Here is a 21,176-nt window from a genome sequence, read left to right as displayed (position 1 = left end):
AGCCCTGACCCCCTGATCAGCACCTGGAATGCCAACTGAGGTGTGCCAAAAGCAGCAGCTCCACATCTCTGCTGTTTGTGCCCAGGAACCCAGGAGCTCTCCTTCTCACCATTTCTCTACCAAAAACGCTCTTCAAGAAAGGCAATTCCACGAGAAAAGCAAGAAACAAAGGTGCTGAAGCTCTATGAGCTGCCTTTCTGGACTGTGACCTCTTCAGGGCAGGGGATATCCCCAGCAAAGGGCAAAGATGTTTGGCCACTGGTTGACCGTGACAATGATAACCAGGATGCTGGTCCCAGGTCACTTCAAGCACTGCAGTAAAAACACCAATCACTGCAAGGCCAGAGAAGAGTAAGGACTTTGAAAGCAAGAACTTAAAACATCAGCTGGGCCAGAAAAGCAGTGATGCTCCAAAATGGCCTTTACTTCCCCTGTAAAATGTCCTTTTAAAGAAAAACTCAACTGAATCTGCTCATTGCCCATTGAGTTACTGACTAAGTCATCTCAAAAGGAAAGTTATAATCAGAAACTCTTCAAAGAGAGTTGTGCACAACTAGAAACACTCTCTCCTTGGCTTAGGAGCCAGGGAATACCAGGAATGGTGTTTCAGATGCATTAGTTTGCTTGATTTCTTTCACCTCAAAAACATCCAATAAAAACCAATGAAACAACAAATGTTTTATTAATGAAGAAAGCATCTACAAAATTGCATAATCATTCACAGCAGTTTGGAATACATAACAAATACATGGTACCAAAAAGAAAGAGCTAGACAGGGTGAAGAAAAACAGGAGGGAGACAATTTTTTAAGGTAGAATAAATTTAAACAAAGAAGAAAGGAAAAACAAAGAAAAAGAGGAAAAAAACCCCAAACCACAAGTTTGGTGAACCTTAAGAAAAACTCAAATTTCAAACCTCTGTGGATTATTTCAGTCTTTTTTAAGCTTTAATATCTCCCCATCCTATCTGACCTAAAGCATAGGATGTACTAGTAACATGTCATCAGACAACCTCATTCCCAAGAGTCCTTTGTCTGAAAGTCACCTTTTATTCACAAGTGCAAAGCAGTAGAAACCCAAAGGAAAAACATTCAGAGGTTCATTCTTCCTACTTTTTAAAATTTATTTAATTGAACCAAGCCCCTGTTCTCTGCCAGCCCCCTGGCACCAGGCACACAGCAGAGACACAGATGACACAGTGGGTGGCAGGCAGTGCCACTGGGCAAAGATTTGCCAACAGAGCAGTAAATCCAGCACGTAGACACTTTGCCACTTACTAGGAAGAATTTTTCCAGGAAAGAAAGTTTCCATCCAGGTGAATTGCTTAAAATTACTAAAGCTGCTTAAGGAAGGTCATAAGCTTTTACCATATGTAAAGAATAGTTGTGTGTGGGTTTGGGTTTATACTATTTTTATTTATTTTAGAACAGAGATGGCTGATAGTCACACAAGGAACTGGCAGCTTTTGTGCAGTGAGACAGAAACAATTCCAGGAACTGGACAAGCAGGCAGCATAAAGGCTATTATCATCTCTAAGAGAACACACACAGACACAGTTTCTCATTGTATTTATATTTCTATAGAAATTAAGCATAAAATAACAGCAGTCCTCACAGTTATGCAAGGAGTGTCCCTAGGATCCAGATGAGAAATCACAGTGGAGTTAAACATAGGCACCTCCAGCAGGAAAAGATTATTTCTGTTGCCCCCTGATGAACTGGAAAAGTTCCTCCTTTGGATTAGCTAAATTCTATAGAGACAAATATTTTTTCCAGTAATTTAGATGTAGAGGATGCAAAACAGAGATATTTTCTTCTCACTGCCTACAGTTTTGAACTATGTCAAAACAAATATGTGAAGATGGGCTTAAGCATGGCAGCATTTTTAAAGACCATTTTTGGGAACCAGGACAGGTTTAATTTTCCTTGTACACTTCAAAATTTTTCAAGCAGAAAAAGGTGGGCAAGCCACACCATGAACAATGGACCCAGTAATGCACCAGCACAAATATTTAATGAAATTGGAGGTGGCCATAATAGAGCACAGCATTAAAAAGAAACCACTTGATTTTGGGGATGCCTGACTATTTAATGAGATGCACCTTAAACTAAAGCAGTTTGAAATATTTGTACCAAATCAGAGTGATTTACACTTAGAATGTACAAAAGCAAAGTTTGAAACGAGCAGAAGCCAGAGCTGTGGTGACAACTCTGTGTGACAGCATCAGAGGGAGCTTTTATCCACATAACTTATTGGAGGATTTTTGGATGACTTATTCTGTTGACCTTTATTTCTGAACAGGGAAACTGCTAACACTTTCCCTTTTCACCAGTCCTGTGCCAAAGCAAAAAGTGAAAGAGAGAAATTTTACCTCAGGGTGATTTTAGGATGAACATGAAAACCTCAAACCAATGTGGTCAGCAAAAGCCTTTTATGCTTAGCTGAAACAACAAGCAGGGTATTTTTGTTTGTTTGTTTTTCTTTTTAAAATAATTTCATCTAAAGATAAATTCCTAAATCTTTATTTCAGTCCCTTGATAAACAGCTTGGCCCCTCTCCAGGTGTTTTCCCTCCTGCCAATCTAGCAGTGCTCAGCATTTCAAGTTTCCTAAAAAGAAAGCATAAGGGTGACCAAGAGGGAATTCAGGAAAGGCTGTGTGTGCAAGAAGGTGTCCCCAGGTTACTCCAGCCTCACTGTCCAACCCAAACCCATGTCACAGGCTGCCCTGCCCTGCTCCTGCCCTGATGGGAAGCTCTGGAGAGGAGGTGCCTCAGGGAGACAAAGCAGTGGGGATCACCGCCTAACAGCCAGTGCCCACTTGGAAACCACTGCTCTTCCACTTCCCACCTCTGGAACAATTGTAAAGTCAGGTTAAATTAAAAGTCTTTTGATTTCCCTGGAGTGTTACAGGAAAGGCTCCAGTTGGATTTAGGAGGCAAGAAGGGATGGTGTTTTGTGTGTTCCTTAACCCTCTAGAAGTTCTTGACAGCCACAGGTGAGATTTCACTCAGCCTCATCAGAATCCATGGATAAATTGAGCTCCAGGTAAGAGTTCATTAACTAAATCAAATTCTGCCCAAGCACATCAATACCTTTGTGAAGGGAGGTGTTATTCTAACCTCTTAACTAAGAAACACCAAGACACAACAGAGCAATGCAAAGCCACAAATAAATACTGCAGGAAGGTGCAGAACCTTTAAGTTGTTGTGTGCCCTGAAGTTACTTACATAACATACAGATTTTCTCTAAATAAGGCAAAAGCCAAAATGTCACCCAGCAATCAGCAGGAGCATAAGAACGTATCATTTTTCAGAACTCTCAGTTTCAGGTCAAGACACAAACAATTAGGACTTCTAGCATGGTCACCAGGTCCTCCTTATGTCTTATTTACACTGGGGTAAGTTTGATAAAATCAGCAGCTGCACCACTTGAAGAAAGCTGGTGGGAGAACAGGGCAGCCCTGACTGAGTCCCTTGCATTTCCAGAAGAGTGACCAGGACTTGCCATGGGTTTCCTGGGACAAGCTCCCTGCACCCCTCAGACCTGACCACCTGTTGCTCTTCCCCTCCAGGTGACGGCTGCTGGACCCAGACCTGATTTTGTGAAGGGTTTTTGCAGACCACACCTTCACATTGCACTACTTTGCTTTCCCTATGACCTCTGCATGCCCTCTGGCTGGAATCCTCATGGTACTGAAGCCTCTGTCCAGCTCCCCAAGAGCTCCCCAGACTTTCTAACTAAAAACAACTCTTTGTGGGAACTCTCTTGTGGCATGGGGATGCCCAAAGTGTGCAGAGATGCTCCCTGTAGAGGGTAGGATGTCCTCCTCTCGCTCAGGGACTGAAGCCCCTGGTGACTTTCAGGACTGCTTTGATGAAATGAGCTCCTGGGCAGGTGGCTGCTCAGCATGGACCATGCTGACCATGGTCAGCACACCTGATAGCCATCAAAACTGCCCCAGCTGATGAGACTGATGGGCTCTAGCACCACCCATTGAGATAACCTAAAATCCTCCTTTTTTCCTCAGCTGGGTTTAGGAATTAGGGAGAGGAGATGGACGGTGCAAACACACTTGGTTTCTCATGGAAACCCACTCATCCATCTGTGCCAAGCAGCCAAGGCCATCTGAAGAGCATTTGAAACTGGGTTTTTTTATCTTAAATGCTTTTCTGCAGCCAAGTGCCAGGATGTCACTCCTCTGAGTCACCAGGCTGAACAGTGGGATAAACTGCTGCAGCCACTTCTCTCTTGGGAGGGGGCAGCTGAACTGCACAGATGTTTTCATGTCAGCTCAGCTGCCACCTGCAGCCATTCCCGTGGGGAAATGGTCCCTGGCTGGGACAGGGGGTAGTAGGTGCAATGACACAAAGACATGGAAGTTGTTCATTGTGGTCCCAACCCAACCATTTTGCTGTTCAGAGTGAATATTGCTAAAGCTGATCAGGCTAAAATGCTCAGAAGTGGTTCGTGACTGTTTGTGCTTTCCTGGAGAAACCTGAGGGGGACCCACTTTGGGATAATTTGCGACAGCTATGGGCTAAGTCACTGTTTGTGACTGGAGGTCTACAGGTTGAAAATGCAAAACCAGAGATGGTCAGACCTTGATGTTTGCTGTCTTTTAAATCAGAAATGCTCCTCCAAGCTCTCCCCAAATCAGAATTCAGTGATCTGTCCCCTTAGTAGCAGTCTGATGGGTGTGTGTTGTATTCATCTGATTCTACTCAGCATCATGTAATGAACTAAAAAAAGTACATCTTCAAAAATCTAATGCTGTAAATTGTGGTTTTTTCCAGCTCCATCTACCCAGGTGTTCCATTTGCATGAGCAAAGCCACAGTTACACCTCAGGAAGCTTCAAGCCAGGGCTTAAGCCATATTGATGCATTTTCATGGATTGGCCCTTCATTTCTTGCTCATGAAAGATACAACAGATAGCCCAAGTGGGTCCTTTTCCACCATGGGCTCACCCTTGCTCAAAATAAATAACAGCAGAAGGGTCAGTGAGGTTAATGAGGTAACTGCAAATCTTTCTTCTACTTCCCCAAACATATGAAAAATTGTAAAAAGAAACCAGAGCTGCTAACAAATAACAAATTCACCTACAAATTTTAACATGAAAAAGGTGAAAATCATCAAATGTAAAGCGAAGAAACATGCTGATTTATCTCCAAGCACGCTGAGGGGTCAGATTTGCTATTTCCTTGTGCCTGAGCCACAGCTGAGGCTGCAGGTTTGTGCCCAGTGCTTGTGACTCCTGCAGTGAATACATCTGTACAGCAATGGGCCCCTCGCCAATTAGCCCTTAACCCCAGCTCACATTTTCTGGATAGATTAGATACCAAACCTGTTTTGCAAAAGACACAGCATCCTTCACATTGCATCACTGGATGAGCATCTGTTACTGCAGAGCCCGGGTGTTGTTTCCTAGATGGGCAGGGAAGTGCCAAGCGAGCTCCCCCACCCCGGCCATTCCATTTCCAACATCCATTTATCCAAAAGACAGGAAGCCGACAAATGAAAATAAATGACAGCAGAGCTCAGAGCCTCCCTGTCACCTCAGGACCCAATCCTGTAAAATACTGATATTTTCTGTGAAGGGTTGAGTGCTCTTGTGCTTTGCTAAACTTTTTCTGACAGCTGGGAACAGCCTCAGCAGCCTGCAGAGCTGCTTTCCTTACAGAGAAAAAGGGGTCATCCTCTACTCATCTACTGAGGTCTTACAACTTTGGTTCAGAATTTTTTTAAACAGATGCACAAATTTTCTACCCCAGCTCCCTTAATACACACTTTTTTTTTCTTTTTTTTTTTTTTTTTTTTTTTTTTTACAAAGCTAAATCCAGTAAAACTTCCCTATCTACAGCATTTCTGTTGTCTCAGGACCGGTCATCCTTGTCCACAGAGAGTAAAAGTAGGATTACCAAAGTCCTAAATGAAGGAAGATGTGAACATCCAAAAAAGCAGCAACAGTCTCAAAACTGTCAACAAAACAGATAATTCTCACACCAACCAGTTTCCCACATGTAGCTTGGCCCCTTCTCTCATGGGTGGTGTGAGAGTCTATTTGCAGAACTACAGGGAATGCCCAGATAGGTGAGGAAAAAAATTCACTCCAAACCCCTGAAAGGAATAAAGCTGCTTGGCTCCAGAGAAAAAAAACTGCTTCTCAATTTACTGATAATCTGACACCACAACTGGGATCCATCACACTCACCTTTCTCTTTAGGAGATACCTTGGTTAATACATGTTATAATCACATTTGCTTTTTTCCCCCCCACCAACATAACCTGGTTTTGGCACTTTGTTACTCTGAGTGGGCTTTATCTCACCTAATTTAAGACTTGTGGTTAAAGTGAACAGAAAAAGGCACTTCCAAGGAGAGAGATTATTCTGGTCTGGTTTTGATCCCTAAAATGAAATGAATCCTGCCCACACTGAGTGTAGTAGTGACCTCCATCATTCTAAAGACCGTTGAAAGTGATGAGCTTCAATACAGATTATCCACATAAGAAAAGATAAATTCCCACTATCTCAAACTAGCAACCTGTCCAGATTGCTCTGCCTGTGTAGCAGCTATTTCCAAAAACACCATCTCATGGTGTTGCTCTGCAACAAAGATGCTGGCAATCTGCAGAAGGGCTGAAATCTGTTGATCATCTGCTCATATTTCCTGGGTGTTATTTGAACTGGATGCTAAACCCTTCTGGGAATTCCCTTTGGACTGAAGGAACAGCCTTCCTCAAGTGGCCCAAGAGAAGACCAGAGGTCAGATGCAGAGACCAACCAGCAAGAGAAAATACAGTTTCAAGATGGCAAGATTCATGGAATCATTTAAAAACCATAATTTTCTATCCACCAGACAATGTCAGGTATTCAAAAGTCAAAAGAAATCAAGTTTAAATCTGTCCCTTCAAGAAAAGAAAGTCTCTGTCATACTCAAGATTTAGGTATTTGCCTCCTGACAGCTCTGAAGAGAAAATTTCACCAGAAGGCAGAAACCTCCCTGATGAGGCACTAGGCACACATTTCTCAGTGAATTAACTCGTTGTCTTCCCACCCTGCCTGGAATGGTGGGTCTGGGTTTCTCACCACAGACTCCATGTGGTGTAAATAAATTACAGCAATCTCCAACAACATTTAGAAGGAAATGAGAGCGTGAATCACATACAAAAGTTATAAAGTACTCACCAGGTCGCCTGTCCCAGGCTTTTCCATAATAACTGGGGGGAGCAGTAACCCTGCAGGAGAAGTAGGGTCTGGGTGGAGTGCCCCGGTGCCTCCTCCTCCTCCTATCAGGGAAACCACACCATTGCAATCCACTGAGCTGTTCCTTTTGCCCGTCTGGGTGTAGTTGGGAGTAGTAGGGTGAGAACTATGGCTCACTTGACTTTGCACGCTTGGACGCCTCCCAGATCTTGGAATTAAGAGAGAGCCCCGGTGGCTTTCATTTTCCCCAGCGATGCTGATCTCATCATCGGCAAAATCTGTCTCGGAGCAAGTGTCTCTGCCACGGAGTCGGAAACTGAAAACGCTTCCGTGGCTCGTTCTGCGCTTCACCAAGTTTGCACTGGGACCATAACTAATGCCAAGGAGAGTCTGGAAACCCCCAGAAAGGAAAAAGGGGAAAGAGAAACAACATTTTGCAACATGTTTTTCAGGAGCGAGGAAGTTCTGGGGGAGAGCAGTGAGTTCCATTTTAAACCAAGCGCTTCGGAGAAAGAGAGACTTAATTACAGGTTTTCAGGCTCCTCAAAGTTAAGAGGTTGGACAGTCATTCCTAGCCTTTAGGTATTTGTCTAACACTTGGCAATTAAAGATGTACTGAAATAGGAAGGGTCAAGGTGGCATTCAGCTCACAGTGTGATACTTCCTTTGCTTCTACTCCCCCCCATGGGACAAGTGCCAGAGGACCTGGGAAGGCAGCACAAGGAGTGGAAGACAGGAGCAGGGAAGGGGGATCCAGCTCCAATCTACTGCATTATCACACATCTTCATAACAGCTAGGGAAGGAACAGTGCAGTGGGAGAAGAATAGATAAAGAAATAGGGCAGGAAATGAACTGCAGGGAAAATGAGAAGAAGAGGGAAGAAGAAGAAGCAGAATACGACGGAAGAAGGTGATAAAAGAAAAAGAAAAAAAAACCAACCAAAAAACAAACCAAGAGCAAGAAGAGGGATATGGTTTATTAGTTTGTAAAATGATTATCTCAATGCACATGGCTGCTTAAGGGCTAGGTAACCTCAGTACACAGCAATCTCCCTCACTTAAATATCAGCCTTGACGATCCACTCTGACGTCAGTTAGTGAGACTGCAACTCTGCCAGAGCATCAGCAAGATGTAGCCAAGGACTAAACACACCTAAAATCCGGCAGAGCAAAAAGGATCTTCAGAAAATGTGTGAGGAATTCAAGTCTATCCCTTTCTGTTCTCTCTAAAGAGGAAATTACTGGAGTAAGAGCATTTAGGCAGAGCATATTTTTGAATTTATGCCTGCACAGAATTTCCAGCTTCTTCAGAACTTTCCCATGAGCCAAGTATCTATGAAGAGAGGTCAGATTGCCACAGCACCCACAAACCAGACAAATCAAATGAAGCCTGATTTCATTCTGTGCTGTAGCTTACACCACTGAGTTATGTAATGATGCTATTCAGTGACACTGGTACATGGAGGAGTACAAAACCCAGGCTCTTTCTAACTAAAAACAACCCTTTTGGATTGCTACCAAATTTCAGCTGGTCAGAAATCCATGCCTGGGTTTCCATGGCACAGTCATTGAGACTGATTTCTGATGGCAACACACTTCCAGCTGCTAAGATAGCATCTGAATGATGACTCAGCCTTATTCCCTCCAACCATGCCAGACACAGCCTTGCAGAGAAGATTTACTATAAGCTTTGAAATGTGTCTCCCATGCTTCTCATGCATATATGACATCCAGGGGCGAAAAGTGAAAACAAGGAATATTAATCTGAGAATAAACTGAAAATGCACAGCTCCAATCTACGGTGCTTCTGGCACGTGGTGTCCTGGAACCCATCCAGAATGAAGCTAAAGAGCAATTCTGGGTTTAGAAAAGGTGCAATTTGTTACACAACCCTCTTGACCAATGAGACAGCAACACAAACAATTGGATTAAAAAATGCATGTCATCTACAGAAATCCAGCTCTGGGTAAATTTTGTGACCTGGGGAGTCATTAATTGGTCACATTTACTTACACCACTTACACGTTTTTTATGAGCTTTTTATGGCTGCCAAGTATCCCTAAATTCACTGACAACAAAATAGAGAAGGACTTAGCCCATTACATGGCTACTCAAAACAACAAAACAAACTGATTTAAACTTTGCCCTCAGTTAAACAAAGACAAATTATCTGGAGCTATTTATGATCCCTTGATACATACAGCATGGGCAGATTCATATTCATGCATGTCAGGAACATTTACATAAAACCTTATTTAATAACACTGTCACTCTGTTTTTCTTCCCTGCAATAGAAAGTAGAAACAAGTGCCACAAAGTTTTGACTTGGAGGCAACTAGCAAAAGAATATAAAAATGTTAATAATGTCTTTGTATAATATTTAAAAAGCCCTCAGAGACAAGTTTTCTCCTTTTCTCCTCCTCTCTTTTATTTTTAAGCCTTGTAGGTTTCCACTAAGATTTTTTTTATCTCTAGTAGGGATAGGATAGATATAATCAGATGAATGAAAGAAAATAAACCAGATTGAGGGTAATCTTGAGGCAAAAAAAAAAAGGAAACAAATTGAAAAAAACAGGTTTATAAAAATGTTTAATGGGCATTTTAAATTCATTTAAAAAATAAAGTGGTAATATGTTTCCTTTCACTGTTCTAGCACAGACTGTATGCTGTATCTGCTATGTTAATATCAGTTAAGATATTAAATACCTGTTTCTTCTAAAAGTCTCAGTTTAAATTGCCTTGCTCAGAGCCTGGCCTGTCCAGGAAAGTACAGTGTGGAACAAGTGATGTTTCAGACCATGGCTTACCATCCTCCTTTGACCATCATCATAGTCACACTTGGGATTCCTTTGGTCTTCCCCATACTCGTCTCCCCCCAAAGATTTCTTTTTCTTCCTCTTATTTCTTCTTTCTTTTGCACTTTTAGGTGACATTTCCAATGAGCTGAGTGACATCGAATCAATTCCTTTAGCTGCTAGTGCCTAAATCAGAAGATTGTAGAAGGTATTAATATTGTTATTTCAGGATATCAGTGAAAACTACTACAGCTCAGAAATTACTTTTCATTTTAAATTTTAAGGTTGTACAGGAGAGACATTAAAAATTTCTGGGGATAAGTAATCATAAAACTTAGGAATGGCTGCATAAAAGGATGGTTTTTATGTGTAGCTCCCACACAAGACTGTTTGACATGTCATGAAGGAACAGCCTGTGTGCACACACCTGCACACATCTCTGGACTAACGCTTCTGGTGCCAGGCAAAGAAAAAATCTCAAACTGGGGGACCTCAGATTAAAGTCCCCCTGGACCTCAGCCCCTTGAAAGGCTGGACAGGAGGGCAGCCCAGCTGGCTGCTGGGATTTTCCCTCCCTGCACAGAGGGATGCCAGGAGCAGCAGGCAGCTCAGCTGGCACATTTCTGTAAACACTTATCCCAATCACAGTGCAGGCAGCTGCGACCAGAGATGCAAAGAAAAAGCTATGGGCTTAACTGGAGATAAGGTGGCCTTTGCTGTGCCACCTGCTTCCATGCTGTGCTGGCTATCTGCTGGGATCTCTGCAGGAGCAGGCTGATAACACACCAGCTGCTGGGAGCCCTGCAGAAGCCCAGTTCCAAAGCCTGAGCACCAAAATCACAGCCCTGGGAGAAAATGAGCAGCCAGGAGGAAGGATTGATAAGAGCTGGGGGAGCTGGGGCCCTGTCCCCAGCACAGGCAGGAGGACTGAGGGGACTCTGGGCACAAGGATCAGGTTTGGAGGTGCTGGAGAACCAGTGGTGGCCACATCAGTGGCCTGGAGACCAGCCCAACGCAGACCCCCAGCTGAATCACCTGAAGAGAGCATATTGTTAAAAAAAGCCTCTCCCGGTTCCCCAGAACAGGAGAAACAGATGAATCCTCAGTGCTATTGTCTGTAAGCCACTAGAATCAAACAGGCAATCATCTCTCCACTGCAAAATACTCCCTTCCTCCCACAGGCATCAGTCCAAGGAAAGTGAAGGCACTTAACAGCCGTGTAAAGAATCAATCATGTATTTCAAGGAGTAGCGGTAGCTCTATCAAGCTGAGAGCACAACAAAACTTAATTCCTGTGGGAAATATCTTTCATAAGCAAGCTGCTTAGAGCAGAGCGAAGGAGGGCTCAGACACTGGTCTAGGTTGTTTTGGTTGGTTTGTTGCTTGGTTTTTTTTGAGTCAATTGATTTAATTGCTATGCTGAAGTGCTTTCTCTTCATAAAGATTTGGCAAGTCTTTTGGTGTTAAGCTCAGATTTAGGAATGTATTAGACCAATTGTATAAATTGACTGATAGTCCCCAAGCAGGTCTATCAATTACATTTCTGCTCTCTTTATACTGAACATTATAAAAGCTGGCCTGAACAGTTTTGGTTTTCCTTTTTGATTACTGTCATATTTTGTTGATCTAGAAAATATTGCAGGTTGTGCTACTAAGCATACTGCACTCATACTGCAAAATAAGCTAATTTTTAGTTTCTTATCATTTTTTTACCTATTGCTTGAATTGTTTCTGTGCTCAATACCTCTCTCAGATATTGAAAAAGGATTTATAGTGAATTATTCCTCATGGCATGGAGGACCATAGAATCACAGTACAGCTTGTGTTGGAAGGGAGCTTAGAGTCCATCCAACCCCCTGCCATGAGCAGGGACTCCTTACCAGTTTCCTCAGTCCAGCCTGGGCTTGAGGAAGTCCCCATGTCCTGCCTATCTACCCGTTCTGTTTGGGTTCCTGTGGCTGGACCATGTCCTGTTCCTCAGGCACTGCAGGGCATAACCCACTGCAACAACTGCAGGGGCAGGAAAGGTGTGTGGGACCAGGCATACCTGGCAAGGACATGTGATGGCTGAAGGATTGGGAGGAAAGCTTAGCTCACATGAGCCCTGATATGAGGATTATGCAAAAGAGAGCTCTTGAGGCAAGAACTTAGTGGTGCAGTGAGAAAGTCAAAACTAAAATCTTGATCGAAGTTTGGAGAACCAGATTAAAATCGAGTAGCTCTAACTGGAGTGAGATATCTCAGCAGGACATCTGAAAGCTCCATGGTGCAGCCACCCAACTCCCTTTCCTGAGCCTCTGCTTCCAAATGTCTACTTTGAGATGCGAGGAGTTGATTTGCAGAATTACTGGACTTCATTAGTGAACATCATGGACCCAAATCACTCCACTCCTGAACTTCCTTCCCATAAAACTAGGATAATACTCCAGGAATATTGCAAATACAAAGGAGCATTTTTGAAGCACATGGAGTCTGAGCAGTGGCAAGAGGCCCTGAAAAACCTTGGAGGACATTAGTCCCTTCCTCTTCCAAGCAGGCTTTGACTGCCTGAGCTGGGAAGTTCTGCTCAAGCTGCCCTAAGGCAACAAAACAAATGATGAGAAAGCAAAGAGCTGCTCTCGAGTCATGTACTGTCCACCCTTTGCACTGAACAGGGCACAGGGAAGATGAGAAATGGCTGGCTGAAGAAAAGACTCTATTATAAAGCATATAAACAAATCGGAAAAATTCAGTTTTTCAGGGGCAGCTTTGTTTTTTGACACATTATGCTTTCCGGGCTTAATGTTCCTTCTCTTTGTGTACACAGAGGCTTAATTGAAATCAAAGCTTTCAAAATGAAATTCTTAAATATCTTTAATTATAGTTGGGGCTACCAAAGTTGACTGTTATTAGGAAGAGCTCAGCTGGAGTCAATACACATGAAAATTTGTACAAAATAGGTACGAGCTGGAGCTCAGCTTGTTCCCTTAGGTTATGGCAGAGTTACTCTGTTCAAAGCGGCTGTATATGGACTAAATTGCATTTACCTATTACTTAAACTATCAAAGAGGATCTTTAAAAGGACTTAAATGATTCATAAGCCACTACTAGCACTTTGTCAAGAGTGAATTGCATTTTCTATTTTCTTTCCAAGGATTTAAATGGGCTTTGGATTAGGCCCTGAAGCCATATGTACCCAAAAGAAAATTATGTATATTAGTTTATATTGTGTTTCAAGGATTTATTTCTCTGAACTACAGTGCTACGTGTTATTTCAGACTAATTTTCTTATTGTCTTCTTGTTCACAGTGCCTAAAATGTTCTTTTCTGCTGTTTAATAAAAGCTTTCTACCCCACACAAACCACATGCAAATTAAATACTGTTATTAAGGCTATAAGGCTACGTCTACCATTTGGCCTCCCTGGTTTGTTTAAATTTATGACATAACATTAAATCCATACCCTTGGCATAATTTGCAGCTCTTAACCTCAAGGTCTGCCTGTTTACTTTTCCAGGAATGAAGCTGTATGTGCTTCAAAGAGGTTAATCTACATCTTTACCTTTGTTATCAAAAAATTGTATATTTACAGCAGGTGGAGCAAGACAGGGAAGAAAACAATGTGTGCTAAAGGGATGGTGGAAGGAGGTTCACCTGGGGCTCTGGCTGAGCTACCAAAACAGCTGGGTTGTGCTCAAATGCAGATGTAGTTTTGCCATCATTAAAACATCTCACATGCCAAACTATATTCATTTTCTCTGCTGGCATATGTGGCATGGTTAAACCAGTACAGTTCTGGCTATGTAAACCCCAAATGGCCCCACTCCTAACAGGGAGAACTATATTTTTTCTTACACAAAATAAAAAAATTGCAATAACTTCGTCCAGTACAATAAACACTAAAATGCTTTCAAGCAAACTCTTACTTTGATTATCACACAAATGTAAAATAAAGAGGACATGAATCCCAAGGTAACATTTGTTCAAGTCACCCAAGGCTAATCATGTCACATTGTTCACTGACCTCCTGCTCTTTCTTCAACATCTCCATGGCTTCCCGAAACTTTCTTTCCTTCTCCTCTGTTTCAGCAATAGTGGCTTGGTTCTGCTCCTCATATGCCATGGCCACAACAGCCAGAATCAGGTTGATCAGGTAAAATGAGCCCAGAAAGATGACCAGCATGAAAAAAAGCATGTAGATCTTCCCAGCAGATCTGAGAGTCTGTACGTGCAAAAGTAAAATTAACACTGCTTTATCATGTTTTTAAAAAGAAAAAACAAATAAAGAAAAGAAGGGGTTTCTTTTAAAATTAGATTTATAATATAATTGAGTTCAGCCTTTGTTAAATAGTTCAAACAGAAAGCCTTTGATAAGAAATGACAACCACATACAAGGAAATAATCTCCTCACCAATAAATTTTTATACCTTAATCAAAAATTGTGTGCTTTGCAGTGAATTAATTTCTAAAAGAATAATGCTTTTAATGCTTTCCTCCTGTATCAAATATCTCTGCTGGTTTTCTTTTAGAATAGATATTAGAGCCAGTTGCAGTGAAAAATTCCCCCACAGTCCAATCTGGTTTTGTCTAGTGTGTAGAAACCATCCAAGTGGGATTCATGTTGGATCCTTTCAGATGTCTATAATCCAGGTCCTTTTTCAGGGAGAAAAATACATGTTAGGGTGCAACTCAACCAAATATCATTGAGACATCTGTGTCAGGATGAGAAGAACCAAACCTTGGGCTCTGCTGAATGTATCCCTGGTTCTTCACCAGATTTATTGGCATAGCTGGAATTTAGGGGGACAGCTTATGTGTAACAGATATGTAACAGATATGTCCCATGCTCAGAGAGTTGATACTACTGACAAAAAACACTGTGTGATAGTATAAGGTCAAATAATAAAATGGAGTGATGTTCATCCTTATTTGCCATGACAGTTTCTGTCTTCCAGAGTTGTACACGTAGCTCTTTGCCAAGCAAGTGAATGCAACTGTTTAAAGAATCTTCAGATTCATTGTTTTACATTTTCCTGAAGTGAAGTTGCATAACTGGCTGTATGTGAAGCTGAAATCCCCCAAATTTTCAGCTATGTTTACCTCAGTACCTTCAGAGCTGTTCTGTCAAAGTTATCCTCCCACCCTGATTTCCATATAATCACCTTCCAGTTTTGGTAGGTTTGAGATGCAGCAGCAAATTGTCAGTGGCTTCATGGACAGAGAATGTAATTCAGTACCAAACTGGCATGTGTAGTTCTTTGGGGTTTGCACACATTTCAGGAAGTGCATGCTGAAAGGAGCATTTACTCAGAGACCACCTTGCATGTGACTGTGAGTTGAGTGTCCATGATGAAGAGCTTGCAGCAGAGAGAACTGAAATGCATCATGGACTTTTGCCATTTTCTGAATTTGTGTTAATCACCATGCCTTGCAAAATCAGATATCACAAGAACACAGGTGCTTCTCTGGCCTTTTCTTGGGCTGGACTCAAAAGATTAACTTGTGTTACACCATCCACCAAAAATCACCAAGTGGTGATGTGATGATCTTCCTTAAGTGGTGAACTTCATTTAGACTCAGGTGAATTAGGGTCTTTCTCTCAGTACCACTTTTTCTCAATTTCCCCAAACACCCAGCCTAATGTCTTCAGGCATCATCCCTCTTAAGAAAATTAATTAATTATTAGAACTGATTGTCCTTCTCCAGAACATCTGACTATCCTTCTCTAGAACATACACAAAGCACAGTTTACCTAATAACCAGCAATTCTTTCTTGTCTTTAACTGTTGTATATGCCACTGTAACAAGATGATGTCTTTATTTTTATTTTTAACAGTAATAAAATGACCTCATACCTGTTGGTAAAGACGTTCCCAGTAATCTTGAGTCATAAGACGGAACAAGGAGAGAAAGGCCCAGCCAAAAGTATCAAAGCTTGTGTAACCATGGTCAGGATTTTCCCCAGCCTTCAGACATATATATCCCTCAGGGCACGTGCTGCAAAACATCAAATACAATCTGTGAGATGCATCTTAGATGGCTCTAACATGGAGAAACTGATTTCCAGGGAAACACATCCAATGCCCTTGGTTAAGAGCACAGATCATCCATGGTAAGCTCCTTTACTAAACGGGTGATGCTACTTCACAATATCCAAGGTCTTGGCAACCTTATTTTTCCTTTGAAAGCATAAACAGGAAAATAAAAACCATAGCGCGAGCTGCAATGGCAAATAATCACCTAGCATTTCACAAATTTCAAATAGACTGGAATTAGGTGCCTATATATGTTTTCTCCTGGCACTTATTCCTAATTAAGAATCAAAAACCTGGTGTCTCCTGTTACAGTAGCAGGTAATACTGTGATGGTGAGCCTGCTCTTTTGGTTACTCAGTCTGACACTGGCTGGGCACCCCTAGCCTGTGATATGGGAGCACCTTCCTGATTGCTTCCTCTGCCTGACCTCAGTCACCCCCAAAAGGATTAAATGTTTAATCTAAGAAACCCAGCCCTTTGTTCCACTCACCGCCACAGTCTGGGGTCATGACATTTTTGCTATTTCTGCCAGTAGCTGCTTTCCTTGTGTGTCTTGTGGATTACTGTATTAAATAGCATGCAGATAGCATGAATTTCGCTGGCTCTCATTAACCTTTGAGGCTCCTTACAAGTAATTTTCTAGCCCCATATGCCGGAAGAGATAAAAAGTGCTCTCAGTGGTACTGTGTAAGCACTGAACTGCATCATCAAGTGAAACACAAGGTGGAAAAGATCCTGGGTTGTTCCAGCCTCTGTCTCAGAACAGATTAGCCAAAAACCCCCACAGCTCTTGCACATCAGAAGCCACTCTCCAAAAAATAAGGTATGACCCATTAGAAACTGAAGACATAGAAATATGCAAAGGCTATCTTCTGCATGTATCCTAGGAAGAGAATATGAGATCAAGTGCCCTGGAGCCTTATGGTATTTGGGAAATTTTTAGGTGACAACCATCTAATATCTGGAGAAGCAGATCCCAGCAGAATGTGCAGTTACACCAGCTCTCCCTGTTCTCCTAATCCTTCAGATACAGATAAACCTGGCACAATTCACTGCAAATTCCAGCTGCCATAACTGGGGATGGTTGGAACATGAGGGATTTTGGACATGTGGCCAGTCATGTAGATTGTATAGCTTTAAGCTTCATTTTTCTCCCAGAAAAATATGTTAGAGTTTCTCAGTCACTGCTACTTTCTTACAAAAGCAGAATATTGCCAGAAATTGAAATGCAAAGCAGAAATACAAATAAAGCAAACTAATTTTTAGGATTCCAGAAAAAAAAAATTGATCCCGGAGGAAGCAGAGTGTGTGTCATTGTGAAAACCAGTGTTCTTTTTCTTTAAAAACTATAATTTTTATACAGATATAAAATAAATTTTACAGCACAGGATAACAACCTCTTGCATGTCAAAATGAGAATATGTTTTTATACAAGTCTATGTTGTCTGCCACCACCATTAGACATTCAACAGCATTTTAGAATCTTAATTTAATATCAGTAGTGAATCACAAATTTTAAAGTAAGTCTGCTTTGAACGCTGATAAAAGGAGTGCTGAAGCATTGCAAAATGTGTGCATATCCTTGTTTACAGTAGTTTTCAGAAAAAGCAATAAAAAATGAACAGCTGATGTTTAGTGAATTAAATGTTACACACAAGTTGGGGTATAATAAGTGATTCTGTCACCTTAGGTAGAGCCAAGTTAGCTTATACCAGTTGAGAATGCAGATAATAGCAATTATATCTCACAAAGAAAGAAAAAGAGTCACTCCTAATTTTTTCCCTGCCAGTCTAGAAATGCCTCCTTCTAGATCTTTCCTACTTTAACTACCTATTTTTTTTCCTAATAAGAGCCACATTCCAATAAAAAATCCAGTAACATTACTGAGTTAGGAGATACTAAAATGCAGAAATCTCACATTTTTTCCCCCTAAAATATGCAGATGCAAATGAATGTCGCTTGTATACCCATGTCCTTTTTTGAGGCAGAATTTCCACTAAACCTCCTCTCTCCCAAAGGCAGCATCTGCTGTCACTCTGCTGCAGAGATGTGAGATTTCTGCCTCTGATCTGCTGCAGCAAAGAGCCTTCACTGCCCGTGATGTGCCACTCAGCTGCTCAGGAGCTCTGAGAAATGGATTCTCCAGGCTCCTGAGAAGGAAATTCCCTTTGCTGGCTGCAAGACATCCTGTCTGCACAAGACATGAGCATTTCTGTAAGGCTGATTATTTCTGCCATGGGAAAATGACTTCTCTCACACACTGGGAGTGGTTGGAAACTTTGTGATTGTGTCCAGAGGTGCAGAATCCTTTCCTTGATCTCTCCCTAAAGAGAAATCCTGAGTGACTCCATTGGTCTGGTCTCATTGTTCTTATTTTAACATTATTACTAATGGCTAAAACAACCCAATGCAGCTGAGAGAAATTTTGCTGGTGGTTACTTTAATGGTGGACTTCAGCCTAGGCAGGGCAGTCATTTGGAAATCAGGCTTCTTCTAGAATAAGTTACCTAAAATCTTAGGCAAAATGGAAATTTTGCCATTAATATAAATTATTGAGAAGGGTGAGCTTTTCCTCTGAATCTCAATTAGTAGGGAGAATTTCCTCTTAATTTCTTCACCCTTTTGAACAACAGCCTGCGAGAAAGGGGACAGTAGGAGCGTTGGGATGAATTTTCATAGGAATTTCTGAGCACGTATTAGAGGATAAAAAGTCACTCAGATCTCTGCCAATGCTTCTTTCTAGGGAAATTTTGATGAAGAAGAATTTTTGAGCAAGTGCTCAAAGCACTTTGCTTGGGAATCTGTAGGACATGGAGATGTAACCCCTCTGACTGTGAAAGTGAGCAGTAGCACCTCAGAGGAATGTTTTATGTTTATAATACAATTAGCATTATACACACATAATACAATTTTTAAATTTTTAGTTCTGTCCTCATGGGTCATTTCCCACTGTCTCACTCCACAGGGAATGGTTTAACCCCAGCTGGAGCTGAACCCAAGAGAGCTGCTCACTCACCCCAGCCCCAGTGGGATGGGGGACAAAACTGGGTGAGTAACAATGAGAAACCTCATGTGCTGAGATAAAGACAGCTTAATAGGGCAGAAAAGGAAGAAAATAATAACAACATTAATAATTACAATAATAAAAGAATTGAACTACACAAGTGATGCTCAGTGCAACTGCTCACCCCTTGCTGACCACTGCCCAGCCATTTCCCAAGCAGTGTCCCCAGCCAGCTTTCCCCCACTGTTTGTATACTGAGTGTAGGGTCTGGAATATCCCCCTGGCCAGTTGGGCTCAGCTGTCCTGTGTCCCCCCCCAGCTCCTTGTGCCCCCCCAGCCTCGTCACTGGCCGAGCATGAGGAGCTGTGAAGTCTTTCACTTAGTAGAAGCACTTCTTAGCAACAACTGAAAACATCAGTGTGTTACCAACATCATTCTGATCCTAAATCCAAAACACAGCACTGTAGCAGCCATGAGGAAGAAAATTATTTCCATCCCAGCTGAAACCTGGAAAACACACTTCTCTAATATTTTTTTCAGCTTTAAGAGCATTCAAACAAGGTGCTGCAGCATGGAAAGCATGAACCCCAGCCCAAAAATGTTGTTAATGTTAGCTTACACCCTTATTATGGCAACTAGACCCTTGAGACAGAATTTCGTACTTGTCAACTCCTTATTCCTACTCACCCTCTTTTGTGGTCAACAGAGAGATAACCCACAGGGTATGGGAACGTGTTAAAAACACTGAGAGGAAAACAAAATGCTGCTTCCCAGAAAAACATTACAGAAATTTAGGTGTAAGGCTCTCACATGAGAATATTATTCTGTAATTGACACCATTTCCTCTGAGGATTTTTTTAAGGAGCCTCAAGATTTTACTGAACCTTCCTCCATGTATGACATTAAGCTTACCCCCTCTGAATTTTTTAGCAAACTCTTCAGCTTCTTTTACCTCAGGGAAGCATTTGAGAGGTTTGTACTCTCCTCTGATGCACAGGGATGGGCAACAAAAACAAGCTACATAAATATACCATCCTCCACAGGAGTGTCACAGGATGCTGTTCAATTGATCACAATAAAATTAGTGTCATTGATTCAGAAAAGTTAAAAGCAGCAGCCTACCTACCTATCCATCAGGCTGTAATCACCACTGCAAGCTGGCATTGGTACAGGAAATTAAAGGACATAAGAAACAGCTTTGGTTTAAATAACACAGGCTGGGAATGCCAGAGAGCTGTAGCTGAGGGGCATAATTACAAAATGCTCTTTCTCAAGAGTTTAATCTAGGCAAGCCAAGCAACCTGCTGATCCAGGCTACAGTGGCCAATAGGGTTGGGCAATAAAGGAAGATTTGTAAAACATCCGTGCACTGGATTGTAACATCCAGATCCTGAAAATACAGGGAGGGTTTTCCATGTGCTACCAGGAGCCAACATCAGTGACATCTGTGAGGTGGGGGCTGCATTTTCCTTGGGTTCAGGTTGCAAAGGGACATTCTGGCTTGCTCACTACAGAAGCAGTGAAGCACATACCACAGACACAGCAAAAATTAAAAAAACAAACCCCTATTTTGGTAAGAGTCCCTTAGTGTCCCTGCTTAGGTCACACCTTAAGCCTAAGAATGCAGAAATCAAGCTGAAAAGTTTATAGCTGATGTCTTTGACACGTGGCTAAATCCTGGGGAATGGGAATCACCCTGGTGGCTGAAAATGGAACCCCCAAGGTGGGGTTTGAAAGCCTGGCAGCCTTTGAAGGACAGACAATGCCCATGGCCTCCATGGCTGGTTGATGTGCACAGTAGAGTCTTCCTCAACTTGCCTCATCCTGCTAAAGTCCACAGACCACAAAAAGAGAGGCTTAGATTTCCTTTAGACCACTGACTTGAGTATTTTTCCCTGCACTTACCATATTTTCTCCTTTCCCTGGACTCTGAGGGAGGACACAGTGGTCAAAATAGAAGATCATACTGTGGCTTAGAGATCCTTAGACTAACATTTACTCTTACCCAAAAAAATGAAACTACCCATTCTAAAACAGGAAAATATTTTAAAAAATGAATGTTGTAAGGGTAACTGGGTATGTAGGAGAAAGGGGCCAAAAGCCAGCAGCACTTCAGCCAAAGCCATTGATGTCAGTGGGTGCTTGATGTGCTTGAAAGTCA

At 42.0% G+C, this 21,176-nt stretch overlaps 1 protein-coding gene across 2 annotated transcripts in view; it reads right to left on the bottom strand.

Annotated features, from left to right (window-relative positions):
- Positions 1-21,176, bottom strand: part of LOC136557178 (sodium channel protein type 5 subunit alpha-like) — a 177,022-nt gene that overhangs the window by 109,390 nt on the left and 46,456 nt on the right. For both annotated transcript variants that reach the window (XM_066550788.1, XM_066550798.1), the window contains exons 8-11: positions 15,832-15,973; positions 14,001-14,198; positions 10,011-10,184; positions 7,186-7,593 (exon numbers count right to left, since the gene is read on the bottom strand). In XM_066550788.1, coding sequence (XP_066406885.1) covers positions 7,186-7,593; positions 10,011-10,184; positions 14,001-14,198; positions 15,832-15,973 — 922 coding nt within the window. The remainder of the gene's footprint in view (positions 1-7,185; positions 7,594-10,010; positions 10,185-14,000; positions 14,199-15,831; positions 15,974-21,176) is intronic.

Source organism: Molothrus aeneus, chromosome 1 (genome assembly GCF_037042795.1).
Source record: "Molothrus aeneus isolate 106 chromosome 1, BPBGC_Maene_1.0, whole genome shotgun sequence".
Taxonomy (NCBI): Eukaryota; Metazoa; Chordata; class Aves; order Passeriformes; family Icteridae; genus Molothrus; species Molothrus aeneus.
This window is presented reverse-complemented; position numbering and strand designations above follow the sequence as displayed.